Source organism: Sparus aurata, chromosome 14 (genome assembly GCF_900880675.1).
Source record: "Sparus aurata chromosome 14, fSpaAur1.1, whole genome shotgun sequence".
In the NCBI taxonomy this organism is placed as follows: domain Eukaryota; kingdom Metazoa; phylum Chordata; class Actinopteri; order Spariformes; family Sparidae; genus Sparus; species Sparus aurata.
In genome coordinates, this window is record NC_044200.1 from 16,160,683 (window position 1) to 16,188,656 (window position 27,974).

Below are 27,974 nucleotides of genomic sequence, written 5' to 3' on the forward strand. Positions count from 1 at the left end.
CTAATTTGGCAACGGTGAGGCAATCATGGTTTCGTTAAACCTTAAAAGAACCAAGAAATGTGTTTAGACTTTTGCAATGCAGGGCAGCCATTTTAAAAACAACAGATTTACGTTCAGGATGTTAAGTGCTGGTCTTGGGGCCGCTGTCGTCATGGTAACAGGCAATGTAAACATGTCGCGTACATGTAGCCCCTATAAAGAGAGTTCAACCTGCCGCCCCCTCTCTCTCTCGCTCTCTCTCTGTGTGAGCAGCGTGCCTGCAAAGCCTCAGGCCGCTTCCTCATGACATCACATGGTTGCAGAATGACTTCTCCAGCATTTCATCCGAGCGAGGGCGAGACTTCCTAAACAGAGAGCGCGGTCACCGCTCTGTTGATACTTGGAGCGGAAAAAAAAAGGCTCCATTCAATGTGTCGAGCCTGCCACTCGTGAGAAAGGTAAGAGGGTTCCTTCTGCTTCTCGTTTATGTAAAGGAGTGATTTGTAGTTCAACGCAAAGTCCGCCAAAGCTGTGTTTTGCTTTTAAAGTAAGGCCCAAAGCTTTTTCTTAATCTTTGGTGTTTAGAAGAGTGTAACAGCTTTTGACAGTTGTGTTAAACTGCTGGTGCGAGGCCTGTGGATAAAGGGAGAGTGTTTAGGGATACTAAAAGGAGTGTTGTGTATTTTAATGTCCAATTTTGTGTTTATTTAAAGTCTTTCTTAGAAAATAAAACATCTCCTCCATCCCCCGGAGAGGCCGCTCTATCTTGTCTTCATAATCAAACCTCTTCCTCTCATGTGTCTTTTCTTCCTGCTACTTTCAGACAAGACAAACTTCAGCTCAGCTCTTAATTGCGCAAACAAAACAGTCCTTCAAATCTTTATGTGGGTCATGAAGTTGTCTTGAAAGCACAAAAAAAAAAAAAAACGGCTGCTTGAGCCCAGAGGGGGGGACAGGTTACGGCCCCTGCAGTCTTGCAGGCATTACGCTGTCATGTGTTCTGTAGGGCTGGGTATTAAGATAATCCTTTACAGTGTGTTTACATACCTTTTGTGAGTTGGCTTAATAGGAAAGGGAAGTACTGTAAAGTCGTAACAAGTGTGGCACTGTTGCAATAGGCGCTGGTGAAACATTTCCCGTCTAGTTTTCTTTATATATATATATATAAAAAAAAGAAAAAGAATCACACCCTATCGACGCTTTTTCGCAGGAGCTTGCACTTAGTTTCGAGTGGAGTCCTAAGACACAAAGTTATCAGCCATCTCATCATCTGATGCTGCTTCCTGTCTGTGTCGTCATGGCGACTGCGAGTGCCCCAGAGCGCTGGATGCGAGGCCAGTGAGGAGGCCTGATGTCTGATCCCACCCCTGACTGCCGTTGAAGTACATGCGAGAGACCGTGCTGCCCGAGCAGAGTCCCAGACATGGAGGAGCAGGGCAGGGTGAACGGCCTCCGACTGAGTGCGGGGCAGAGGGGCTCGGACTGGGGACGGATCACCCTGTTGGACAAGACCAAGGAGTTCTTCAGGACCTGCGATGTGGAGGGCAAAGGCTTCATCACCCGCACAGATATGAGGGTTAGAAGAAGAAAACTGTGTGTGTGTTGTTAAAATGTGTGTGTTAGATTTAAGTGGGGCGGAGTGGTTACTTCTAAAAGTACAGTCTGTGAACTATCTGAGCTGTGAACTGGAGAGATATTGATGGCGTGATTTTAAAGCTGCAACTTGGGATTATTTTCTTAAAGAATAATCTGTAAATTATTCAAAGATTTGTGGGAAAAAAAAAAACGATCAAGTGTTCTTGGAGCTCAAAGTACTGTTTTAAAAGTGTTTAAGTTTAAAAAACTTATGTCGGAACAACAGTTCTATATGCAAAGATATTCAAATTAACTAGCATATAAGACAAAGTAGAAATATTCCCCTATTAGAGTGTGGAACCCGCTAATTTGTTACCAAAATTGTTGTTAAAGTGGGGCTGCAAGGAAAAGTAAAGTAAAAAAAAAACACAAAAAAAAAACATTGCAATTATTTGACACTGATATTAAGAATTGTTCCCAATTATTGGAAATGATCCTTTTTACATCACAATTTTCCTTTTTGCAGATAGAAACTATTGTAAAATCGTGATGATGTGGCTTGTGTTGGTATATGCACAACAACAAACATCTGGAGAACAACATCTGTAGGCCAGGGCGTCTTCGCAGACAAACAGTACTTCACTGTACTGATGTCACACGTTTGAGCTTTAGCAAAAAATTGCAGCTTCTTTTATTTGGACGTTCTACCAACATTTCAATCAATTGGGCAGTCCTATGCTGAAATTTTGTCATCAGTAGTCATTATGTACTCACGTCCATACCGATTAAAAAGCCAGATGAAGTTTGAAACTAAATACTGATTGACAATATTGATACACAAATTAACTTGACAATATGTCATTTACAGCCTATTGCAATCTTCACTGTAGCTGCTAAACTAAAAGTCTTTAAGAGGATTGTGTTGCAGGGATGGCTAGTTAGCATGCTAACCAGCTAGCCCCCCTCCCTCCTTCTGGTGGTCCAAGCTCACCGTCCAGGGTGCTAGCTGCATTGCTAAGTGAGCTTACTTGCTAACAGCAGCTACAGTTAGCTGCATTTAATGGTTACTATGGTGATATACTGCCCCCTTTTGTTTGGAATATGAATTGCCCCTTTAACCATTTTAGAACAAGTCCCCATCTACTTCAGCTGTGAGTAGATCGTGACATTTTTTTGATATGTAGGTGAACTTTTCCTTTAATGATTTAAATTATTCTTTAAGAGAGGTCTGTTTTTCCCACACGGTCTCATTGTTCAGTGTTTCCAGTCTGTCCTTTTTAAATACATGCACGCTCTGTGAATGCATTAAGCCTCCACTAGGAAGAAGAACGGGTGAAGAGGATACGCTTTTACCTGCGGTATAATTCAGCATCGCGCCGCGCTGTAACGGCGGCGAGCAGGAAACTACTTGCTTCTGATATATATTTATATATTTTCTCCTGTGTTATATCACCGTTAAAGAAGCACTTCACCCACTCAACACGCTCAAACAGCCAGTGAAGTGGCAGAGTGGCACCATTGATGGAAATGTTAGAGTGTAATGCGGGTTCAGCTCACACACACACACACACACACACGCACTCTCATCGTTTCACTTGCTTTAACGAAGGACGAGGGCAGGAACAAAAACACACGAGCCTCTTCAAAGCGCGAGCACTGTCCGAGCTGTGTTGTCAGTTAATTAGGACGGGGCCCCTGTGAGCGCGGGGCCTTTTGTTGCTGTTGTTTGTGTCGAGGGTTTCCAAGAAAAGCTTTGTACAGTGACACATAAAGCAGCCTCATTGTTCCAGTGTTGGCTCTGCGCCTCAGTTCTGACAACACAGAGCCAGATCTAAGAGATTTAACAGAAAGACATCCTCCATTCATTTAGAGCGTATATATTAAAATTCTAGTTTATTATTGATGTCAAACAGTATTGCTGTATGACAGTATTTTCAGCTTGTAATTAAATATTACAGTGTTATGAAGAAGCTTTTGTTTGAAATAGTGTCTTCTTATGTATTGAAATATATATTTAATAATGTACTGTTCTACATGTCAAATAATATATTCTCTATATACTGACAAATTAATGTACCAGCTAGTGCCATTATGTGTATAATTGTAAAACAAATAGCATGTATTTTCTAAAATATATACATATTATTTAGCAACATTTAGAAATATTTTTCAAAATAAATATTATATAAAATACTATATTCTCTGTATGTTGACAAATGAATGTACCAATTATTTCCATTTAAATATATATATATAATGAAAAATTACCATATATTTTCCAAAAAAAGACATATCATCCAGTATATCCTTCCTTAAATATTATGTGAAATAATATATTCTGTATATGTTGACAAATGAACATACCAAATATTGCAGTGTTTTTGTAAAAATTACATATGTAATATTAGTATGTTTAATAATACATGCAAAATGTATTTTATAAAACAATATATTCTCTCAAATAATAATACAAGTATATATTCTTCATATATTGACAAACCAGCTATTGCTGTTTGAACACTATATATTTTCTGAAAATATACACATGATCTAGCATTTGTACTGTGTTGTTGAATAGATGTGAAATCCGTGTGGTTTGTTGTAGTTTCATTAAATTGCTTTTAATCTCTAAACTCCTGACCACATCCATAGTAAACTGTGCTGTGTTTCTTATTGATGGTAATTCTGTTGGGTTCAGCTCAGAACAGCTGCACTGAGACGTCCTGTGTGTTTATGTCTTCACGGCAGAGGCTCCACAGAGAGCTGCCTCTGTCTGCGGAGGAGCTGGAGGACGTGTTTGACTCTCTGGATACAGCCGGCAGCGGTTACCTCACACTGGAGGCATTCTCCTCTGGATTCAGTAGGTGTCCTGCTGTCAGAGGCTGTTAGTTTGGTTCATGAAGCTGCGTTTGATTTAGGTTTAAACAGCTTCCTGTCAATCGAACGTGGGGTAAATGACCGTTAAATTTGTTTAAAGCAGAACCAAAACAACAAGTAACGGTTGAATTCAACTCGGATAATCACTTTCATGGATGCCATTTGTATGTGTTTTAGACTTAAAGGGTTATGCCCTCTTTTCACATATTTTGGGGTCATAATAAATAATAGGTACACCATTTTTTTTTTATGACTTCAGCTAACAGCAGTAAAATGGGCTGCAATGGCCGCACCTTAAAACTTAGAGGCAACTGTGCCCGCCAAAGTATATCCCACTTAACATGCTTGATTTTGTCACTGACAGGCTCTGATTGGTGTTCAACATTATGGTATTTTATTTTGGCGAGTTAGATCAGATCCACACCAACCCTTTAAGACACATGTCACATAATAATACAGACAAACTGACCAATCAAGGCAGTAGTACAACAGCAACTCCTGAACTCTGCAAAGTAAAATGAGTGTTTTTGTCAAAGGAGTCTGGTCTGTTCCTAGTGTTCCTATCACTCTCCTGCTTCATTCAGTTTCCCTTTACAAGTCACTCTGTATAAGTGCTAATCAGGAAAGATGACAGCAAGACATGTTTACGGAACTTGAACACCAAGCTGAAGATCTGAAAATGCCATGTGGCCTCATCTCAGGTCAGTTCCTGCATGGACGGAGGATCTCTGTGGCTGACGACCAGAACCAGGCTCCCGGTCCTGTGTTTAGGGCCAAGGAGGCTCTTTATCAGAGCCAATGGGAGGCCAAGCTGTCAGGAGTTGATGAGGAGGAGGAGAGGCACTTCTGCATGCTGCTGGACAGCCTGGGGGCCAGCAACGTGTTCGAGGAGTGAGTGTGATCCCTGCAAATCCCTGTGATTTTCTGGTGTTTTCTGCACTTGAGAATCTGTTGTTTGACGGCCATAATCCGTACCTGACATGTGGTTTACCCCCCCCCCCCCCCCCCCCCCCCCCTCTCTCCAGGGCAGACGAGGTGCGCAGTCTCTGGGCCCAGCTCAGGCGAGACGAGCCTCACCTCCTGTCCAATTTTGAGGAGTTCCTGGCCAGGGTCACCTACCAGATCAAGGAGGCCCACCAGGAGAAGAAGGAGATGGAGAGCGCCCTCCAGAGGTAGCGCACATACTCTCACTGCTAAGGCTGTATATCCTCCAGAGCACAACATATACCTAGAAAGCCTTATTGTAGTGAGATGAATGTGACTTGTTTCTATTCAGTTTTACAGTTTAAGTCCCTGAGGGGCAAGTGAGTATTTTTTTCTCTCGTGATCCAAGTTTGATTTCTCTCCTGTGTTTGTGACTGGGGAACCGGTGAAACAGAAGCTTTTGCCAGAATAATCTTTCTAAGTTCTTCAATGTTATTTTCATCTGTGAAAACCGGTTAACAGTTAATGTTTTTTTTTTTATTATCACAAGCAAGAAACACCTCGGATTCACCGCTTTAAAACGTATTTTTGTGGCTTTTTAATCAATGGAGCTCTTCTTTGCCTTGGCGGGCGATGAAGCGAGATTAAAAACAAAAGGACAGGAAGAAGCGGGAAGCGGGGGAATGAAGAGAGGAGGAAAACTTTAATATACGGAACGCAGGCTGTAGAATCAAACCGAAATCGCAGGGATTAAGAAAACGTGGCGCTGCAGCGGCGAGAGTGGATCCTGGGTTAAAAAAGGCCACAATTCTCAATTGGTTTCCCACACTTAAAGTGTTCAAGAACCGTACTTTCTGTGCCACATACGGCAAATGCTTCTGCTGTCTAATCGGCTGCCTAAAGAATCGGTGACATAACGCTGGGTTTACGTGCGTGTGTGTTTGCACTACTGCGCCACGCCGAGAGTGTGTGCAAGGATTTACCTGTAAGTCTCTATAGAACGACCCCCTTTATCCGTGTCAAATGACCACTAATCTGAGGTCTGCTGTTGTGGAAATCCATTAATATTCTGCATGACGGGGGCGTGAAAAGCAGTGAGAAATATATAGTGTAATGCGTGTTGGTCGGCGTAGATTTACTCCCATGACACGCAGAGAAGCATGTTTGGAGATGATGCCAAATTGCAGCTTGAACCAGTGTGATTTGGTGTGCACGGTGGTTTTCTCACGGCACTGCATGGTACTGTGCAACAGCTTGTTATTCCTCTAGACTTTACTAATTGGCTGTTGGGGTCTTAGCAAGTGTCAGAGGGAATGTAAATACCACTCAGTATTCTTTTGAAAGTGTAGTCAGCTGCCGTGTGTGTGTGTGTGCGTGTGTGTGTGTGTTTTTAAGTATTTACATGGGTTATTGCAGATGCAGAGGGAGTAATATAATCTTTAAATCAACGTAGACAACAATGCTGTTCTGTTCCCCGGATCATCGATTCACCACGAGCCCTGATAACCGCGGTATGTCTGATATCTGGTAACGACCCTTTTTTGCAGGAAAGCTGCGACGCACGACAGCGAGATCCGCCACTTGTACGAAGAGATGGAGGCGCAGATCAACAACGAGAAGGACAGGCTGCTGCTGAAGGTACGGGAGCTCGATGCCAACAGAGCCGGACAGAGTGGCGCCTCTTTGAGCGACGGAATAACGTCAGAGGAGTCACTTCCTGTTCTTTACAAAATGTTGTCGGTGTTTACTCAAAAACTTGCTTGTTGGATGTTTGGATTTCACTCTGCACAGTGAAAAAAGTAAATATATTGTGTTGAAATGTGACTATGGTAAAAGCGAAAGTCGTTAAGGAGACATTTTATGCTCATTTTTAGGGTCATAATTCTATTTTGGGTTACTGCTAGAATGTTAGTTAGTACACATCAGTTTTCTCATGCTGTCCAGAGCTGCAGCTCCCAGTCTCCTCTGATTGGTCAGCCCACACACGCCTGAGCCAGCACAGAACTGCTAACAGCAACAGAGCAGCCGTGCTAAATTGATTCTCACGTGCCAAACTAGCCGCGAGGCAATAAATTATGCAAATGTGGGACATGGTGATGCAGCTTGGGGTCACGGAATTAAAAGGCGGGACTACTGACGAGGCATTTCAGGAGCAGTGTTTTGTGTGGGAGAGAGGAGCTTCTGTTGGTCCAGACTTTTTTTTTTTTTTTATCTTTCAAGATCTGTTACATGCACAAGAACCTACAAAAAAAAACACTGAAGGAAAAGAAAAAACTAAAAAGCATAATAGGTCTCCTTTAAATTGTGTGATATCAAATTTACTTAAGTATCAAAAGTACCAGTAAAAGTTTACATACTGTCTAACCCTTATTTTTCAATGAGGGAGAGGAGTAGACAGAAGTAGGTAGTTGAAGTTTTAAAATCATATCAAACAAGCTACTATTCAAAGCCGAGTATTTTTCTTAGAACATGTCCTGAGGGGATCTTTGTTCCTGCTGGTCAACACTTTGACCTTTAACCTTTCCCTCAGGACTCTGAGCGTCTTCAGCTGCGCAGCCACGACTTGCAGCACCAGCTGTCATCGAAGGAGAAAGAGCTGGAACATCTTTTCCAGAAGCAGAAAGGAGTGAGTATAATGATGTCACACAGAGACATGAACTAATGGATGATATGCAGTTTGTGCTAAACTGTCCAGATGATATTAACTCTTTATCATATGATATTAACGCGGTTAAGTGTTTTAAAGAGCAGTCATTCGGCCTCGTTTCCTCTACAAGTACACTCACCCAGCATCAGTGCATTTCTCTCCAGTTAGAGCTCCAGTGCCGCGAGCTGAACAGCGAGAAGCAGGAGAGCTACGTGGAGAACGTCAAGCTGAAGATGACCAACGACGAGCTGTCCCGGGCGCTGGAGAACACCAGCCAGGAGCTGTCGCTGGCCCAGGACCAGCTGGCCATGCTGCAGGACCAGGCAGCCCGGCTGCAACAGGAGAAAGAGATGTAGGCGCCCGCTGAAGTGAAGAGATCTCTACGACCGCAAACACACGCGCTCACTTTGTTTTTCTTGGTTTTCAGGGAAATGTACAGAGTGACTGAGGGACTGCAGAGGGAGAAGCAGAGTCTCATGAAGCAGCTCGATCTCCTCAGGTAACGTTATAACATCCCCAGAGAAAACAGATCAAACCTGGGTAGGAATTAATCTTTTTGGCTTCTGGTTCGGTCCTAATTGGCAAACCTCCCAAACCTGGTTGCAGAATAATTGAAAGAGTCTGCGCTTCTCATGCTTCAGTGCACCCTTTTCCAGCATCTTTTTTCATTAATTCCCCTTTTCGATCCTTCCAGAGAGATGAACAAACATTTAAAGGACGAGCGCGACATATGCGCCGGTGTAGTGAGTATACGTCTGATCTAACTGCACTGCAGCTGCATCTGTCATTGATAAAATACCTCTTTAACGCAAACATACATTCCCTTTTGTTTAAATAAGCCGCGGACGTCGCTCAGGAAGAAGCAGAAGCAGAGAGCAGGCCTCGCCAACTTATTCGATGACACCAGCCAGCCGGCGAAAAGGTGATTCATTTATCTTCTCAGCTCTCTTTAACACAAATCATCTCCGTCAGAGCGTGAGAAGGAATTTCGGCCTCGCTGTGATGTGAAAATCATGTTTCAGAGGAGGAAAAAAAACAGAGGATATCTGATTCTATTCCCTTACAAAAATCAACTGAATTAACACTTCTAGTTTTTTAGACCCAAATCAGAAACATTTGAGTGCTTTTGGCCTCCAGATTTTCATCTCAGTCAAGTGGATTGATCCAGTATATCCTCTGTTTCTGCTCTGTTTTTCAAAGAGCCCCACTGTTGGTGGACGGGTCCTACCAGTCTTTGGAGGCTTTGCCTATAGAGCACCTTCAAATCGTGTTTGTTGCTTCCTCCTCCTGCAGTGAGGATGACACCCCAACCGCCCCGTCCTCCTCAGCCACCACCGTAAGCGCCCCTGCATGTCAGCAGCGCCCTGCGGCAAAGAAAAACTTGGCAAACGGTTACACAAGTCCTGCTCCGCCCAGAGTGTACGATGTGAGAGCAAAGGCTAAAAGATCGCCCAGCAAGACGTCCGCCGCGAAGAGGGTGACAGGGAAAGACAGAGTTAGGGCAAAGAAAGCCGAAATGGAGAAGAAGGCAGGGGTAGAAGACGAGGTCCTGGACGGCCCTCCAGACGGGTGGCCCCTCCGTCGAGTCATCTCCATCGAGGAGGACCACCTGCCCCACCTGCTCCAAGGAGGGCCGCAACTTCTGCTGCATCAGCTCAGCGAGGAGGACGACGAGGCGGAGGAAGAGGAGGAAGAGGAAGCTCAGAGTGACAGTGAAACAAGTGTTGTCATGGCTGCTACGCCGCCTTCTAGTCGGGCTGTCGTCCCTGTGTTGGGAGAAGCTTCTGTGGCGAGGAAATCCCGCTTCAGGATGTCTCCGAGAAGGCAGCCTGTCGGGAAGGAGACCCAGCACGTATGCTCACTATCAGTTTCCATCTTAAAGGGCACCCGCCAGTCTCACACAATAAAGGAGCACTCTGTAGTTTTGGAGAAGAAATTCAATCTCAGAAATATGTATGTTTTCTGAATAAACAAGCCGTTCTCAGAGGAAAATAAAGTCGAGGAACACTATTTTAAGATAGACAGGTAGCAGGGTCCGCCACATATAAACAAAGTAAAACAGAATGTAATTGTGTCAGTTTGTTTATTCAGTTTGTTTAGGCATAACAATAAGTCAGTGACGATCTTTCTCTTCTGATCACATTTTCTTCTCTAAAACTACATAATGCACCTTTTAAAGTGTGTTTACAGGTCTTGGGGAGCACTACTGCATGTGGCTTTTGTTGCTCCAGAGGAAGCTGCAAGTGATGTCATTCAGTTGCATTGTGGGTAATGCAGGTGCAGTCCAGGTCTAGCATTGCAGCCAGAACACAAATGATCGCAACCAGAGGTATCCGCTTTTTATTCCAGGCATTCGTCTTCCTTTTCAAAACCTGTCGCCTACATTACCCACAGTGCAACAGAGTGACATCACTGGAGGCAGTTTATCAGATTACATGCAGCTTCCTCTGGAGCCACTAAAGGCTTCAACTACTACTACTTTCCACACATGCAGTAGAGCTTCCCAAGACCGGTAAACACACTTGAATCTGTAAAACTGGTGGAGTTACCCTTTAATGAAAACATGTTATAAAATTTGCCAGATAAATGAACCATTTCCTGTTTTATCTTCTCCAGAAGCCAAACGAAGGCTCGCTGTTTGCCCCGGACCGTCTGTTCAAAGTCGTCCTGGTCGGCAACTCGAGCGTAGGCAAGACGTCGCTGCTCCGCTCCTTCTGTGAGGGCCGCTTCCACCCTTCCACAATCGCTACTGTGGGTGAGAAAGAAAAAACACTGTCATGATGTTGTGTTGTGTGTACAAAAGCCGAATCCGAGCGGCGCGTGTGTGCATATGTGTGTTTGTGGATGCTAACGCGGAAGATCGTGGTGGCGACTTAGCATCACATGAAAGGGCTTGTGAAGTCACACTGCCTGTCTGAGAGCCCTGGCACACATTGTACTGCAGATTATGTCACTTCTGATGAATTTTTCTCCTCGCTTTCATCTTTCCCCCCAACCATTCACCAAAGCCTTGCTGTCTCCACTTTGTTCCCCTGCCTTTTACTCTAAAATGGTGCCCCCTAGTTGTCATTTCTGTCTTTGTCGCTCTGTGAAAAAACTGTGGATTTAAGCTTAATACGAGAAGTGCAGCCACATTCTTCTGCTATAATACGCCCTGTTTATACTGTGTTGATCTTGATCAGGTATTGATTACAGTGTGAAGACACTAACCCTGGACAATATGCAGGTTGCAATGCAGCTCTGGGACACAGCAGGTCAAGAGAGGTGAGTTTCTATTTATTTTATAGACAAAAAAAAAAGGATATTTAACCTAAGACGGAGCTTGGATTTGCAAGTTTGCCAACACAACAATGCTTATATCTGATAGTAATAAAAAATAATTGTGTAACAACAGAAATATCTCAAACCTCTGCGACCCCGGTGGTGACGGTCAAACTCTGTCGTTGCCGCAGGTTCCGCAGCATAACCAAGCAGTTCTTCCGTAAGGCAGACGGCGTGGTGCTAATGTACGACGTCACCGTGGAGGAGAGCTTCAGAGCTGTGAAACCCTGGCTCACCAACGTCCAGGTCTGACCTTTGACCCAGGAAGCCCTCTGCGACTCCTTATTTTTCACGTGTATACTAGTGACGATACAGCCTTTTATTTGCCAGACGTTTTTACTTGTTATTGGAAGAAAAGCACAGTCTGTTCTGATCGATATCTTCTGTGGAAAAAAAAGGCTGAGCTAAGAGATGTGACTACCGTTTTTCAGGAAGCAGCAGGAGAGGGGATCCCCATCCTCCTTTTGGGCAACAAAATGGACATGGATGAAGAAAGACAGGTGTCTTTCAAAGAGGCTGAGCAGCTGGCTTATGTGAGTTTTCATCCAAAGCGTCTTCATTTCATTTTATGTGCAGTGACGCAGCTTCAGAACCATTTTATCAAAAACCGATGACAAGAAATTAAACTATTCACTTAATCACCAAATATTTTGATGATCAATTCTCTAATTTAAGTCATTTTTAAAGAAGAAAAAGCCAATTTTTCCTCATGTCAGCTTCTTTAATGTGAGTATCTTCTGGTTTGTTTACACCTCTGTGGCAATAAACTGAATACGTCCAGGCTGACCACAAAGCAAGTCATTATAGCACCTCATCTTGCTCATTGGGAATCACTGATCCATCTTTTTCAACATTCTGACATTTTATTGACCACACAACTAATTAATATTGAAGATTATCGACCTTGAAAGTAACTGGAAGTTGCTGCTCTTCTTGTTGACATCCTTTCAATATCCTGTGTAGGAAAGCAAGGTGATGTTCTCTGAGGTCAGTGCCTACACTGCCAAAAATGTGACCGAGTCCCTGACACACCTGGCCAGGTAAGAACAAGGCTTTGACTAAAATAAGTGTGTGAAATAATTAAAGGTAATAATAAAGGAAAAAAAACACTGCACACTTGTCATCAGATGCAGAACAGATGGCCTTCTTTGTACTTACTTGAAGTTTAAATTAATCTGATTGGCCCGTGCTCTGTTCTCTGTCTTCACTCAGGGTGCTGATGGAGCAGGAAGACACAGTGAGAGACACGACAGTCGTCCTCAGCGCTCAGCCCGTGAGGAGGAAAGCCTGCTGCAAGTGAAGTGTAAACTCAATTTACTGAGTTCTTCCTGGACGCTGGATTTGTGTTTTTAAGACGACACTGAAATCATGATCATGGAACCCGCGTGTCTTTGTTTTGGCCCAGAAACGCGCAAAAAGGCGACATGGACGTGAAACCTACTGTTAAGCTTACATGATGAGACCCGGAGGAAAAAAATAAGCTGCATCATTTCCTGTAAATAATGTTACCTGATCACAGTAGCTTTAAAGTAGAAACTGTAGTCTAATTACTTTCACTCAAGATAAAAATCAGACATATCCTGTAGCTTTTTCATGACTGAATGTTAGCTTTCATGTCTTAATTTCTCTGTGTTTATGTTAATGTAGTGATATTTTATGTTAAGGCTGTAACTGAAATATTTAAATAGCTGTATGAATGAAAGTCACATGAGAGAAAAATCAGACTTGATTCTTTGACATTTTTATTCATCGTCGTGTTCATCTTTTTACTTATTCTTCGTCTGTCTGATCTCCAGAACAAATTGGTACACGTCATATTGCATCTGTGTTTGTGACTTCTCTGAGGCATTGCTCTGTTTTTACTCTGGCACCAAAGAACAGTTGCTCTGAATTATCTTCAATTAAAAGAAATAAATTAAATTACAGCTCACATCGCTCTGAAATCAATGAAGCAACAAACTCCCACATGCAAAAAATAAATAAGGAAATAAAACACGATTGATTACTGTACCCTCTATACACAGTGCATAATAAATCTGGACAAATGAGTAAAAGGCAAAACAGATAATGACTGTGCTGTAACCATCCCGACATCAGCCAGATCAATACTTTTCAATTAGCTGCACCAACAATATAAAGACTCGTAAATGCTTTTCATTTTATACTCAACACAACAATACTTCCAGAGAACGGTGAGAGAGGAAAAAAAAAAAATCAAGTTCGTTTAGGATGTTACATTCAACGATGTGCCCGAGTGGATCAAGTTGGTGCAGGTGGTGGCACTATTGCTGATAGATACTTGCCTATTCTGGTGACATCACTTTAGGTGCTGGCAATGACGGCATCCGATCGGACGCGTCTGGTCGCCCCTCGCCTGCCAACTGGAATGCCTGTTGGAGAGCCCGCCCCTCCTCTCCAAGTGGGTCCCGAAAGGGCTGAGGGTAGTCGGTTGGTTGTTGGTGCTCCTAACGCATTTTATAGTCATGGGAAATGGCCGCCTCACATAGCTGGCCTTTGAAGTCTAGCTCCATGGTGAACTCCAGGTCACGCTACAAAAGATATGAAATGATTTTTAAATGAATAAATTAATGGCAGGAAATATCCACACAAACAAAAACTGTGCTATAAAAAAGGTGTTAAAATGTATTGGTGGTATTTAAGTATGTACATTTACTTCCATTTGACACTTAAAAACAAAATTGATTTTATTATATACTTCTACCCCACATATTGTACTTGTACATTGTACTAATGAAGATGGTACTTAAAGACAAATAATAAAACACAATGTTATATATATTAAAGACGTAAAAAAAAAAAAGAACAATTAGCTCCCCATAAACCTGTGGTTAGGCTGTAAATCTATAGATTAATGCAGTAATAATAATAATAATAATAATAATGTGTGTTTATACTGTCTAATTGTAGAAATAATACTCTCAGGTTACTTTTAATACTTTCAGTATATTTACCTACAGTATTTTGCATAATACTTTCTTTTATGTCAGTAGGGATACTTGCCAACACTCATTTTCTCTCCCAGTTTCCTCCCAGGGTCACAGTTCTGCCGTATTTCTGCCCATTTACAACAATTCTTCCCAGTAGTACTACTCTGATTAGCTTAGCTACAGAGCTGACATTGCAAGAAGTATATGTATAGATCAATGAAGCTATAATAATGTATACTGTTCTAAAGTTTATAATCATGGTAGCTATAATACTGTAAAAAGGGACATTTTCAGCAAAATTAGTACTTTTAAGTATATTTTCGCTATTTGTAAGAATGCTTTTCTTTTAAATATGAAGCTACCGCTAGCAGCCACTTGGCTAAAGTTAGTCCAAAGCCTAGAAACAGGGGAAACTGCTGGCCCAACTTGTGTCTGCTTATACATTACAGTGGCATAATGGTCTTCCACTGCATGTTCTGCATTGGTGTTAGCTACAATGCTAACAATGCTAGCAGCATTTTGCTACATTTCAGACACTCAAACGGTGTCCACATTACAAACCTGTGGCTGTGTGCAGATATTTTCACCAGTTTGAGGTTGCAACTCTGAAAAATGCAGAAACACGAGCAGGCTGATACGTTTTCAGCTCACCGTGCACAAAAGCTGTTCGTCCACGTTAATGTGAATACGCTCTTACATCGAGTCTTTGCTGGTTGCATGGCAACTGATTGCAGCCGATAAACAGTCAGACACATAAACAAGCTTTAACATGTTTATTGGTGAGCGTTAGAGTTTGTTTTTCTACAATTTTTCTATCTTTAGACAGTGCCAGCCTAATTACCCCGTTTCCTGTCTGTGTGCTAAGCTGAGCTGCCAGCTGTAGCCTTTTAATTGATGGACAGATATGAAAGCGGTACGCCAGAAAAGTTCATAAGCATTTTTTTTTCTAAATGTCCAACTTTTCCAGCACTGTTAAAATCTAAAAGTAGTGAACTTTAGTGCCTCTTTCCTACGAGTCTTACCACATTCTTCTCATTGGGCCTCACAGCAATACTGCCAAAGATCTCTTCTCCCTTCTTGACAGTTAAGTAGTCCTCTAAGTAAAACACTGTCTGCTTCCAGTGCGTGCTGGCAGCATCTGGAGCTGAAGAAAGAAACATGATACAGAGTGAGTAGAAGGGAAAGTAAGGTGTAAAATTATGAAAATTACAAAATGGGCACTCAGCTCCCTCGGGCGAATAAACTGAACAACAAAGTGGCTGAAACTCACTCATCCAGAGAAATACAGAAGCTGAGAGGAGAGAACTCCTTCAGTGATGCTCAGCCTCAGGCTCAACAGTCTTGGCCAAACATAGAACCTCCTCTACACAACATTATGTAAGCGCTGGATGCATGAATGTATTAACATAAGCTTACATAACAGCTAAGCTATCCTCTCTATTATAGGCATCCTCGACGCCACGTTGTCAGAAGCGCTCGGTGGTTCCAGCGGCTCGTGTAACGCCAGCAGAGTGTAGCCAAGAGCAGAGATCCTGAAGTGCGAAATAGATTTCACTGCTCTATACTTTATATCTCAAAGAAATCGGGAACACTTGCTGGGTTTTTCACTGTCGGGGAAGTAGAGTGTGAAAACTTCATGTACTTTTCGTACCTTTTTATTAATTCTTACATTTTAATGATGTCCTCGGCGGAGATCAAAGCTCAAATTCTCACTTTTACCTCCAGTGTAAATCACCTAAATAAGCTGTTATTTTTCACGCATATTCGTTCATGGGTGTTTTTAAAAGTTTAGCGATTTTATTTTGAAGGTAGGAGAACAAAACGTGTGAAAGTATACAAATTACTCATCATATACATCATATTTTTGTTTCGTTTAGCTCTTGGCTGATAAGGGCAAAAGGTCTGTCAGCGCTTCTATTCATTATTTTTGTAATATAGAGTTACATTTTGTTTTCGTAGTTGTGTTTTTTAAGCGAAAACGACACAGAAATGATTAAAGAGGGGATGCTTTTACACAATATCATCCTATTATTTATGCAATATTGATATTTCAATCTTAATATCAGGTTTCTTTCACTTCCACTGTCTTAGGGTGGAGGCAGAAATCTCAAAATGTAAGCTAACAAAACTAACTGTGTGGCTGGAGACCACCAGGGGGACGTAACGCACCAGTGGAGAAGCCAGTCTTCTTGTGACACTTTGTGAACTCGATGTTGAAGTAGGTGACCAGGGCGTGGACGTAGTCGTTGCGCTGGATCTGCAGACAGAAGGCGGAGGTGAAGGACAGGTCCTCTGGCTTCACCGTGTAGATGTCCACTTCCTGGAAAAAAACAAATTCATATTTTTCAAGAGATATCAGCCCAATTCTTGAAATGTCCCATGTGATGAAGCACACCACATGTACAAGCACGCACACACACACACACACACACACACACACACACACACACACACACACACACACACACACACAAGGTGTCATCCCCACGCGATACATGTGTGTGTCAATCCGTCTTGATTATTCACCATGATTATTGTGCGTGTGTGCGTGTGTGAAAGCCCACAGGTTGAATCACGGCTGGCAAACGAAGCCTGCTCACAGTACACATGCTGTGTGGGTGTCCTCCCTCAAGTCAACAAGGGAGGGAGGCTGTGTGTGTGTGTGTGTGTGTGTGTGTGTGTGTGTGTGTGTGTGTGTGTGTTTGCTCGTGTCTATATCAAGCACCGCCTTTTGAATATGGCCACAAATTCATGTATCACATTTTGTTACCTGGCAGGCAATCGCCGTGTGTCCGTAAATAGGAGAGGAGCAGGTGTGTGTCTGCTTTGCATGTTGATGATTGTGTATTTAAAAGGACGTGCATGTGTGGTGTGTGTGTGTGTGTGTGTGTGTGTGTGTGTGTGTGTGTGTGTGTGTGTGTGTGTGTGGGAGGGGGGGGGAATTTTACACTGCAACCTGTTCATCTCGCCCAGCCTATAGGGCTACGGATTGCTCGGCCATGTGGCGTCAGCATGACAGATTGTGATTTAACACCTCTGTCCTTTCCAGTGATACAAGGCCGGTATCATATACGGCAACGTGTGGGAGGGGAGAAAAAAAAAAAGTCCCTGGGAGTGATTCTGTAATTTTAGCGTGTGAGGAATGAGTGGCAGTTTGAATTAAGACGGGGGAAAAGGGTGAATAAGCCCTGAATACGTTCATGTGAAAGAGATACAGAAGGTGAGAATTAATCTTCAGACCAGCATGTCACTAACTACTAACCACCCTCCAACCTGACACATAAATCACTTTCTTGAGCACAAAAGGAGGGTTAGTGGCGAGTGATGGGGAGCCGGTTGACTCAATGCCTTCTCTCGTGTGACATTTTATAATCGCACGGAGGGAAAGACCTCCTAGACTAGTGAGGCCTGACATTGTCTAAATCAGACAATGTGACAGAAGATGATGGGTAAGAGGAAGAAGCAGCGAGAGGGGAAGGAGTGAGAAATGGGACTGCGAAATGATACAAGACCTAAAAGTCACAAGAGGAATGAAGATACTGGATGCTCAAAATAGAAAAAAAGCAGGGTATGGAGAGGAGAGAAGGAATGGAGAAAAGGGTAAAAGCAATATAATGAAAGGTGGAGGTGAGGGGAACAAAGAGAGACGCCATTGCCTCCCTGAAACATCTTATCCTCTGTTCATTTGTGAGATGAGAGACGAGCCTCTGTTGTGTCTTCAAGCATGAAAACTATTACAGGCATCCAGAAAATATTCTGATAGCTGACTTTGTTTTAGGAATTCACACAGCAGAAAGCGACACACTGATTTTTTTCAAAACAAGGCATGAAGGGCAAATGCTTGAGGTGTGTTCATACTCCTTCATCGCACCACATCACACACACACACACTAACCTTTAGGAGGCAGGCGTTAGTCACCACCTGCTTGGGATCTACCACGTCCACCAGAGGCTCTTTGATGGCCACATTGCGAATGCAGCTCATGTCGAAGCCGTACACGTTTTCCCACCCTGCGCGCACACACACACCACATAAAATCATTTGAAGTGGAGCACCCACATGAAAACACGTGCGTCACAGTATGCGTTTTGTGGATTTTTACTTTCTGAATTTTCATTCTCTCTCTGCTCCTGCCAAGCTGTCAGTATGACCAAAAAAAAAACCAGGTAGACGAGAAAGTACAACAAGCGCTTAACCCTGCCAGGAAAAGAGTCCCGTGCTCACGCTCTTTCTGTCTATCCAGCCCCTACGTGGAGAGAGACAAGCCCTCCTGGAAATAGACTCGGGCCTCCTCCACCACCTCCGCCATGTCTGGCAGGCTTTTTTATTTTTTTTCAAAATACAATTTGGACTGAAAACACACAGTGCAGGCTTTCCTCCCCCATTCCCTCTGTCCCTCCACTCCACCTATCTATTTTTCAGGGGGCCAAACACTATGCCTGAACGATGAGAAGGTGGAATATGCCACCGACGCAACAGGAAACTAAAAATAAGAGCGCGAGGGTTTGGGTTGACTGGGTTCCTCTGGGATTTTATGTGAAAGTATGTATGTAATAGAACAGAGAGGCCCACCTGTGCAGTAAAAGGAAACTCGGTAGGAGTTATTAACCCAGATTCAGTGTCTAAGTATGAGTGTGAAAGGCACCTTTAATATTGCTGCTTTGATCTGGATCACAATGTTAAGCTCAGCACTCCTACTGTTATAGCTATTTGAACAGAAACAGAGGAGAGAATGTGCTGTCGGATAAAAGCACCAAACCGGTTTAAATTGGAACTTATGGCTTTACTAATGTTGTATAACTGTAACGAGCCCTTCGTACTGATATATTGGGTTGCCAGGTTGTACAAAATTCTTGGTTGTCGTGTTGAAATTTAGCGATTCTAACACACAATTTAAACCTGGTATTAAAATGCCATCTATATCCAGACATGTTATTTGATTAAGGAAGAATGACTGCTCATACAAGGTGTAACTGTGTCTGGAACGTGATGTGATCACATCTGCCTGACCACATCTGGAGGTAGTCTCGCATTGTGATCAGATCTTAGGTCAACGTGGCAAAGACCTCTTCCTGTCCCGAAGGTGCTAAAACATGAATTAATGCAACTTTAATTAAACCTTGATGAATCTTTTAGCTAAAGTTTTTATAAAGTATGCCTTATTAGAAAGTTTTTTTTATACCCAACTTGAATTTCATTTTGCTTTATCTGCAAAGTGGTCATTAATTATGCACTGCACAGCTGAGAGGCGAGACAGCGAGAGATAGATGGAATGCTATGACTTGGCAAAAACGTGAGAGCAAAACTTAACAAATGTGTCGTAATTACTCACAGTGAATCTTGAAGTCCTTGTACTGCCGGTCTTCGATGGCCACCACGTAGAGCGCTGCTCTGTCAGGGAACATCAGGCCTCCTGGTTTCTGAATGGAAGAGAAAAGCCTCAGGAATCATTGCACGCACACACACAGGCCATCCATCACTTTTTATTATTCGCACACCTGGCACGTAATATAAGATCTCATGTGCCGAGTCTGAAGCCTGCAGGCGGCTACTGAGGTAAGAAGCCAAATCATTCACGTCTGACCTCGACATCTGAGCAACAGCAGACACATGCAGCAAAAAGCGTACAGTAAATCCTCTACTTCATCACTGCCTGCTGTGTTTATGTGTCAAAGCCTTATTTGTAGAGCCAGCGACACAAACACACTCCAGCAGCTCCGTCTCACCAGCCACTTGTCCCGGGCGAAGATGACGGTGTTGAGCATGGACTCGTAGAACAGGCAGTAGCCCATCCACTCCGAGATGATAATGTCCACCTTCTCCACAGGCAGCTCCACCTCCTCCACCTTGCCCTTGAAGATGGTAATGACTGCGACGGGAAGAGAGTCACAAAACAGCAGGCGACAAATTACTACACGCCGTCTTCATCATCTTCATTAATGCAAATTGGACATTGGCTCTATTCTCAGGCGACATTGTTTTTTTTAATGCCTTGGTGTAAATTAGTAGAGCTTAATTACCGCGCTTGTGGCACGCCGCTGTGTTTTACGCATCAATTTGGGTTGTAATTGTTCTCTGTTTTCTATTCTGGCCTCTTTAAGCCACGATTCAGAGATACTAGGAGGGAAATATGGCAAAGTAGTATGAATGTAAAACAAGTGGGAGCTCCAAATTCTCGTGTCTGCTAATCAGATACTAATACTCAAAAATAAACAGCCTTTTTTGATCTGTAATTGTGTAAAAAAATAAGTGTAGGTGATGCTTTTGTTTTGAAAACTTAATAAGCTTGTAATAGACAATAGTAGACTAAAACGCTCAAGTGATGTGAACATGTTTTTGATGGTTCTTACTTTCATTCTTTTTTTAAAACCTAGAAAACCTAGTTGTGATATTACGGATATAAAGTCAGAATTTAGCAGAACAAGTCGGAACATTATGAGAATAAAGTTATAAAACATCAAGAAACGGTGGAATACTACGAAAATAAGTCATTATTTTAAAAGAGAAAAAGTTATATTTTGAAAAAAAAGTCTAGGATGATAGGAAAATATATTTCCAGCAACCTTCAATAGAGGAGACAGTGCTATGTCCACTAAATGTTTAAAGGGTAACTCCACCAATTTTCACATTAAAGTGTGTCTACAGGTCTTGGGAAATACTATAATACATATGAAAAAGTAACATTAAGCTTTCAGTGGCTATACAGAAAGCTGCATATAATCTGACACAGTGCCTTCAATGGTGTCACTAACTGGCTGAGCTGCATTGTGGGTAACGTAGGCACCAAGTTTTGAACCTGCTTAAAAAAAGATGAAGTTGATGACTTAAAACATTACATGTATTATCTTTGTAATGATTTCAACTGAGTTTAGGTCAAGAAGCAACCATTACTGTTTAAACAGCAGCCTACACGTTAAAGTGTTACTTTAACACGTGGGTGTTAATTCTCATATGCCTCACCATCAGTATCAAAAGCATGAAGCATAAATATAACAAACGACAACAAAAACCTGCCTGATACCAAATGTGTAGGTTAGGGAACCCAGCATCTGTTGCCAGCCCTCCATCTTCAAAGTTCAGGCTGGCATTTCACAATCAGCACCACTGAGAGGAATTCTGATTGATGGCAGAGATTATGGTTTTTTGACATCTGAGGCGAGGTGCCAGTTAACCATCAGAGCTGTGACTAATATCGTCGGGGTGTGACGGCAATGATGGGAATATGCTGATTTTTCACGCTCCTTCTTATCCAGATGTCATTGTGCAGTGCTGCACTCAGACAGATGGATATAAGATATATAGTAGTTATGGGAAAGGAAAAAGCACTTCGACTTACCGTTGTGTAGGTGATTCGACTTGATGATCTTCTCTGAATATTCGGAGATACTTGAACATTCAATCTGTTGACACAAGGACAAAAGAAATGGGACTTCTTGACACATTATCTTAATAATTCTTAAAAACATATTTTATATATATATTCATGAGCTGGAAAAAACATTTCCTCCTTAGTGAAGTGCAGCGGTGTTCGCTACCATTTCCCCTCCCCGTACACAGTAGGTTAACCTTTGGGGTGATATTGGAAGGACAAATTTAATCAAACCCTGCTGATCCATCTAAACGTAATGTCCCTGATCGCTCCTCTCAGACCTTGTGCAGCAGGAAAACTAATACATCATTTTCGCCCTCCAATCCATACGTGTAATACAGTATATGAATCACACATAACTGCGGGAGACGCTGCTGGTAATGAATAACCTGTGACTTACAGCTGTGCTCAAATGAGACCAAAGTGTCTCTTATTTCCTGTGTGTAAGACTGTCTGAGAGGGAGATTACCGATTTCTTGACTGAACACAAGATGCCGCTTTCAGAGAAGGCAGGGTACGTGTGTGCGTGGATGAGAGATGATGTGCGACGGAGCCAGATATGATATTAATTTGGACACTGAGCGGGTGCGCTGCTTTTTTCTGTCTCATGAAGATTTCACCAGAGGCAGAGACGATTATAATGAAGAATTTAAACTGTGGAGTGGTCGAAGGGTGTATCTGTCTGACTCACCCCGTACACGTGTTTGGCGCCGGCGTTGGCGGCAAACATCGAGAGGATCCCCGTGCCGCTCCCGACGTCCAGGACGATTTTATCTTTGAACACGTGCTTGTTGTGGTACATGGCGTTCCGGTAGGTCAGCGTTCGCACCTCGTCTTTCAGCATCTCCTGTTTGATTTAGAGAATTTTGCAGTCTTGAATAACATCTAAACCACTTATAGATCCTCCACTGCACCGGTACAGACAACCTGAAGAATAGCATGAATTATAACAAAGCTCAAAGGGAAACATAATACACATAATGATACATAATGAACATACAAATGTGTGTGCATTATGCTAAATGCAGACAGTTGCACACTTCCATCAGCCTGTGCACACATCATTTGTTTTCATGTATAATGAGGTAGATGGGGCAGTATTTAGGCCAGAAGCCATTGTGACATTGGCGAAGCTTCTTGAAATAGACAGGAGTACAACACAAAGCCTTTGGGGACCACCTGATATCCATCTCCCCGAGCCCTATTCACACATCCCACTTTCAAGAAAGAAAGACTTGCTTTTCACTCCTATAATCAGGACACTCTCTTTGTCTGCAAGGTGACAAAAAACCTGACCCACATGCTAAATATGGACATTTAAAAAAGGACTATATGTCCTCAAACTTTTCCAACACAAGATCGAGGTCATTAGCTGGGGTATAGCTTAGTTTAGTAGCTCACTGTAGATGACTGTAAAAGGCAGAGATGTATTCTGTTCATATATAGAGCACTGCACATGGACTATTACCGCGCTTTTGTGCCAGTTGGTAATGGAAAAGTCTGCTCTTTTGTCAGCTAGGAGACACTCTCACCCAGTGCTGATAATTCAGCTACTTTCTCCACAAAGTATCTTTTTTATAACCTAAAGATCCCCTCCACGCATGTATTAAAGCAAATAAATAAATAAATACATAAATACATAAATAATAATAAAATAATAATAATAATAATAATAATAATAATAATGTTTTTTTCAGAATTAACACATTGAAATCTTTTAAATGGCACCTCCCTCATAAAACAAAAATCCAGATTATATGAATCTATAAATAGTACATTCTCAGTTTATGTAAACTGGAGGCTTTAAGTTTCCACATAACAATAGTGTGCGCTCAACACTGGACCAGGATTGTCTTCCAAACGATTTGTGATGTCACAAATCATGCCTGTAAGCCCCGCCTCTTAAAATATGGTATATTTATTGAGCACAATATATTTTCCACTTTCAGTAATGAGTGTGGAAACAGCCCTCTGGTGTCAAACTCTACACATTCATAATTCAACACATTGACGCTCCAACATTCAAATTCTGGAGAAAAAAAAATCCAGATTTTTTGGACTGAAAGTAGTTTGACAGTTGCCTCTGAAAAAAATAAATAAATAAAACAACATTTTTTGGGAAAATATGTTACCAGCAACCTATGAAACGGGCAGGAGCTTTAATGAGAATGAATATCCTCCATGTTCTTTCTTCAGAGCAGACACGTTTCTTGCATATTCCTGATACTTATATTGCCGATGTGCCAAAAGGTTAAGTATTTCTTTTTTTGTGAAACCGATAATGAAGTTCACAATGTCCTTAACTGCTCTTCTGATTTTACTCCTCTAACATCACACCTAGCCTAATATAACAAGATGTTTCTCTTACTGTGGCCCTTGTACTCCGTCGTAGCCTGGACCTTTGTTTTGTCGCTTTTCACAATAGTTTTGGGCTTAAATTTGGCATCTGTACAGCTACAGCACAACCGATTTTTTTAATGAAGTGTCTGCATGCAACAGTCTTTATCATGGATAAAATATCATCTATGCCAGAAAGAAAAGCCTATCCGCCAATATCAATCTGTTGGTGTTAAATCAGATTTTAACATATCCTGCTGACTAACAGGGTTGAGAAACTCCTCAGCCAGTTCAAGTGCATCTGGAAGCGCGTGGCGTCTTTCTTTCACCCTGCCTACCTCGTGGATGCCGAAGTGAGCATAGGAGTCGAAGTAGTAGTCCCGTGATGTCATTTCCTCCGGGCTGATGAACTTGGCGATCTTGCCTCGGCCGGGACAGGTGGCCAGGGCCGCTACATGAGGCGTGTGGGGGATGCAGGGCACATGGTGGGCAGTAGGCACTGGTTTGGGCAGTGGGGAGGGCTGGGCTGACTGAGAGAGGGGGGACGTGACGGGCTGCTGCCGCTGTTGTGGAGGAAAGAGACAGGAGAGGGAAGAGATGTGTGTCAGGATTTGCAGATTACAGACAAAAATGAATCACATGAGGTTTGAGGGACGGCAATGACAGAATTACAGGTGTCTTCTTGAGCAGGTTTGTTCAAATGTACTGTTGCTATACATCACTGCAAATTATGCACAAGCACCAGATGTAGCCTATATAGTGTTTAGAGCTCATTACAACACCAGTGGACCTGCTGCATGAGCAAAACCAAAGGTGGGGGGAAACAGCCAAGTTATAAAATGTATTTTAAAAAATATAGTCTTTGTCATTAGACAGAGAGGAGGCTCAGAGAAGAGCCGGCAAAAAAAGGATGCAGGTTCCGGTTTCAGCACCAAGGACAGCGGAACACAGCCACGTTCAATTAGGATTCGGAATATTTAACCTCAATTGCGAAAAAATAATCCGCGTGCATTACCAACATCATGTACATCTGTCTACCTATGAGTCCAACATCTGCAGGACACTGGAAGATAACACTTCCCCCCCTATCGCAATGCGCGCCATCACGGTGCAGCACCGACCCTAAACGTGGCTGGAATGACGATAAGAGAATGGAAAATAAAATAAAATAAAACGTAGCCAACATGTAAACGTGCAGGTCGAATGTGTTGTCACGGTCAGAATAAGCACGGCGAGAGTGTCCCTGTCCCGCTGCAACCGGGGCTGCAGGACACCAACAAGGTCCCCCCTACCTCCGAGCTGTCCGCCTCCGCCATCTTCCGCCGTAGCAGCAAACAACGCGACGAATGCCTCAGTCCCATGAGAGCCGGCGAGATTTAAGGCTACAACTCTTTGAAGTGTGACCGAGGATTTGTGTGAAGACCTTCAAGGACCAAACGTGTCAAAAATAACACAAAGCCGCCGAATGTACGGCTGGAAACACATGTACAGAGGAAAGTCGTGGAAACAGGCGTGTAGAGAGGCACCAGTTTAAATCCATTCCCCGGGGGAAAAAAAGAAAGAAAAAAGTTGTTAAATGGATTTGCGCGAGGTAAAAAGCGTACAGTAATCCATAACTGTGGATGTGATACAGGTGTTTGAGAGGGGAGGAGGGCTCGCGCTGCGGCTTAAAAGGTTGCAGGTTTGATACCGACAGGAGTGTCCGTCAACACCCGGGCGACCCGTCCAGGAATCAGTGAAGACACCTGCTTGCTCATTTTCAAGAAGAAGAAGAAATAAAAAAAAGAAGGCACCCAGTTGAGAAGCAAAACTCCACACCAGATAGGAAAAAAAAACCCTCCTCTCTTCCACCTTTACTCTCAGCTCTGTGTGAAAGTCGCACAGTCCGCGAATCCGTGTGCGCCGCAGGGAAACTCCTCCGCGTAAATCCCGGAGAGAGAGACAAAGTTAAAAAGCGGGCTTCAAACTGTGCGGACGCGCGACGACATTACACACCAGCCCCTCGACAGGAGACGAATCGTGACAACAACAAAAAAATGTTGTAAAGACAGCCACAGGGGAAAAAAAGGATATCTCTCAGGCAGCAAACCAGCTCTCTGACAGCCAGGCTCCTCAGCCACTCGCTTATATAACATGTTTGACAGCCGACTCCACGATATTATTATTATTATCATTCATCCGGTAATACATTTTCTCCAGTAAATAAAGTAGCCTGTATGCTGTGATATTTGAAGTTCCCAGTAGCCCATTTCTGGTGACAAGTTCATATTTGAATTAAGGGTCACCGCAATCACAGGTGTGCGGTTTCTAGGTAGCATGGGATTCACCTCAGCCAATCAGAAGAGAGGACCAGCGTTCTAGAATTATCTGGACCACGTAAAGAACCAATGAGGTTCCAAATATGCAATATTTTATTCATGTCATATTTACACTGTTAGTTTAAGGGAGTTAATCTGCAGTAACTTTGACAATATGGAGTCCCTAGTACAAATACAAATCACAAAGGAACTACACAAGAGAGTAAGGACGATAAAACTAAACAATTCAACATTCTCATTTTTAGTAAATAGTCAAATAAAAGGCACGTTGAATTAAATATAAGTGGTAGAGTTCAACACAGCCAATCAGAAAAAAGGACTGGTGCTGTATAATTATCTGGACTGCTTAAAGAACCAATGAGCTGCAAATACGCATTTTTTAATATTCATGTCATAGTTACATTGTTAGTCTAATAGAGTTTAAAAGTTAGTTTTATTGTTGTGACAGAAAGTAAGTTATGGTAGGCTACAGTAACTCAAAGAAGGGCTTTTTTTAACAATACATCATCCTCAGTAAATAGTCAAATAAAAAATAGGTATATGAACAATTAAAATTAAACGTTACCGTAACAAGCAGTATATTCAGTAGAATTAACCCCACTCCAGCTGCAATATTTAAATACGCTGTGAGCATTGTTTTAGCTATTTCCTGTCCGTTTTGCAGTCAGCAATTCCTTCCCTCCTCCTCACCACATGAACCTGCTGCAGTCATTGCTGACCCTTAAATTACTTTAAGTAGTGATGGTATATTAATGCATAAAATCAGCATGACCTCAATTTGTGATTGAGTATTTTCACGGTGTTGTAACCACTTGTTTGTTCCACCACTGAAGTTGCCCTTTAAAAAGATAAAACCTATCACCTGTGAGTTGATTCTCACGCTCAAGACCAAAATAAAGGAGTTTATCAAAATGTTAAAATTATAAATAAAAACCACACACCCTTTATGGAGTACTGAGAGATTGTCCAAACTGTTTCACTAACTCCTCTTCTTGAATTTTAACTCTCAAGCATGTTGCTTTCTTTCTTAATACCCATCAGTGAAGTCGCAGCAGGAGCTTTTAATTGGCTGCTGAAGGCAATACACGTATTGTGTGTTTCATCACTGATCGCAGTGTTTGCATTCCGAATCTACAGAAAGCACCGTGATTGGCCTTTTCAATACTTCTTCCAGGAGTCCTCTGATATTCACTGACCCCTCCTGGTTTTCCTTCAGGTCACAGATTCTCCCTTTTACTTCCAGTCGCTCATATTTGACATCAACCTCATATAGGCCCGATTCTAAAATCCCTCTATTTCAACCTGTTTACACAGCTGACCCTCGTCTGTCTGGTATCTCTGGAGGGAAAATGGAATGCCTCTGACTTCAGACATGATGGATGGCTTTTGTGGAGATTGTGATATAAAGTGATAGCGTAAAAGGAACATATTCCAAACATTTGACTTTTTTGGCAATTTTAAATGTACATAGTGTAACGTATAAAAGTCTATCCACACTACACAATACCTTCCTTGTATAAAAAAATGTCAGAATATCTCCTCCTTCAGGATGTTTGACATCCATGCTAGTGGTGTAATGTTAGTCTTTCTTTACTTCCTCCCTCACTAATTTCACACTACATCAAATTCTGTAGTGACCTGCTTTTTAAAAAACATATCAAGATATCTGTCACCAAAG

At 42.4% G+C, this 27,974-nt stretch overlaps 2 protein-coding genes and 1 long non-coding RNA gene across 7 annotated transcripts; 1 reads left to right on the plus strand and 2 right to left on the minus strand.

The window, feature by feature from the left end:
• The first annotated feature begins 69 nt into the window (after positions 1-69).
• On the plus strand, positions 70-13,045 carry cracr2ab (calcium release activated channel regulator 2Ab). 4 transcript variants are annotated; one of them, XM_030439764.1, is made up of 18 exons: positions 70-437; positions 1,190-1,555; positions 4,303-4,414; positions 5,133-5,322; positions 5,457-5,603; positions 6,903-6,993; positions 7,886-7,981; positions 8,152-8,354; positions 8,430-8,501; positions 8,697-8,745; positions 8,842-8,924; positions 9,203-9,854; positions 10,619-10,757; positions 11,185-11,266; positions 11,455-11,569; positions 11,755-11,856; positions 12,287-12,363; positions 12,536-13,045. In XM_030439764.1, the coding sequence occupies exons 2-18, from the start codon at positions 1,403-1,405 to the stop codon at positions 12,621-12,623; spliced, it is 2,451 nt and encodes an 816-aa protein (XP_030295624.1). In that variant the 5' UTR covers positions 70-437; positions 1,190-1,402; the 3' UTR covers positions 12,624-13,045. The 4 variants fall into 4 exon arrangements, 3 of the variants coding, with proteins under 3 accessions (XP_030295624.1, XP_030295626.1, XP_030295625.1); XM_030439766.1 differs by having other exon boundaries at positions 9,296-9,854; XM_030439765.1 differs by having other exon boundaries at positions 8,167-8,354.
• LOC115595374 (uncharacterized) lies at positions 7,652-12,575 on the minus strand. The gene is made up of 2 exons (XR_003986692.1): positions 12,482-12,575; positions 7,652-10,751 (listed from the first exon to the last, which is right to left on the minus strand). It is a non-coding gene; the product is annotated as an uncharacterized LOC115595374 (long non-coding RNA).
• A 3-nt stretch (positions 13,046-13,048) lies between the features above and the next one.
• On the minus strand, positions 13,049-26,269 carry prmt8b (protein arginine methyltransferase 8b). Of its 2 annotated transcripts, none has more exons than XM_030439770.1 (10): positions 25,271-26,269; positions 24,317-24,541; positions 22,333-22,488; positions 21,609-21,672; positions 19,999-20,141; positions 19,605-19,692; positions 18,167-18,282; positions 16,441-16,591; positions 15,294-15,415; positions 13,049-13,872 (listed from the first exon to the last, which is right to left on the minus strand). In XM_030439770.1, the coding sequence occupies exons 1-10, from the start codon at positions 25,337-25,339 to the stop codon at positions 13,789-13,791; spliced, it is 1,218 nt and encodes a 405-aa protein (XP_030295630.1). In that variant the 5' UTR covers positions 25,340-26,269; the 3' UTR covers positions 13,049-13,788. The 2 variants fall into 2 exon arrangements, with proteins under 2 accessions (XP_030295630.1, XP_030295631.1); XM_030439771.1 differs by having other exon boundaries at positions 25,974-26,268.
• Between the last annotated feature and the right edge of the window lie 1,705 nt (positions 26,270-27,974).

What these genes read in the sequence shown, in the direction of transcription:
- cracr2ab (XM_030439764.1), top strand. Translation starts at nt 1,403, where the DNA reads ATGGAGGAGCAGGGCAGGGTGAACGGCCTCCGACTGAGTGCGGGGCAG. An exon ending in CTGCAACAGGAGAAAGAGAT is followed by an intron (nt 8,355 to 8,429) that starts GTAGGCGCCCGC and finishes CTTGGTTTTCAG; the next exon opens with GGAAATGTACAGAGTGACTG. An exon ending in CCTGGCTCACCAACGTCCAG is followed by an intron (nt 11,570 to 11,754) that starts GTCTGACCTTTG and finishes ACCGTTTTTCAG; the next exon opens with GAAGCAGCAGGAGAGGGGAT.
- prmt8b (XM_030439770.1), bottom strand. Translation starts at nt 25,339, where the DNA reads ATGGGACTGAGGCATTCGTCGCGTTGTTTGCTGCTACGGCGGAAGATG. An exon ending in GCGCCAAACACGTGTACGGG is followed by an intron (nt 21,673 to 22,332) that starts GTGAGTCAGACA and finishes TTGTGTCAACAG; the next exon opens with ATTGAATGTTCAAGTATCTC. An exon ending in GAAGACTGGCTTCTCCACTG is followed by an intron (nt 15,416 to 16,440) that starts GTGCGTTACGTC and finishes TTCTTTCTTCAG; the next exon opens with CTCCAGATGCTGCCAGCACG.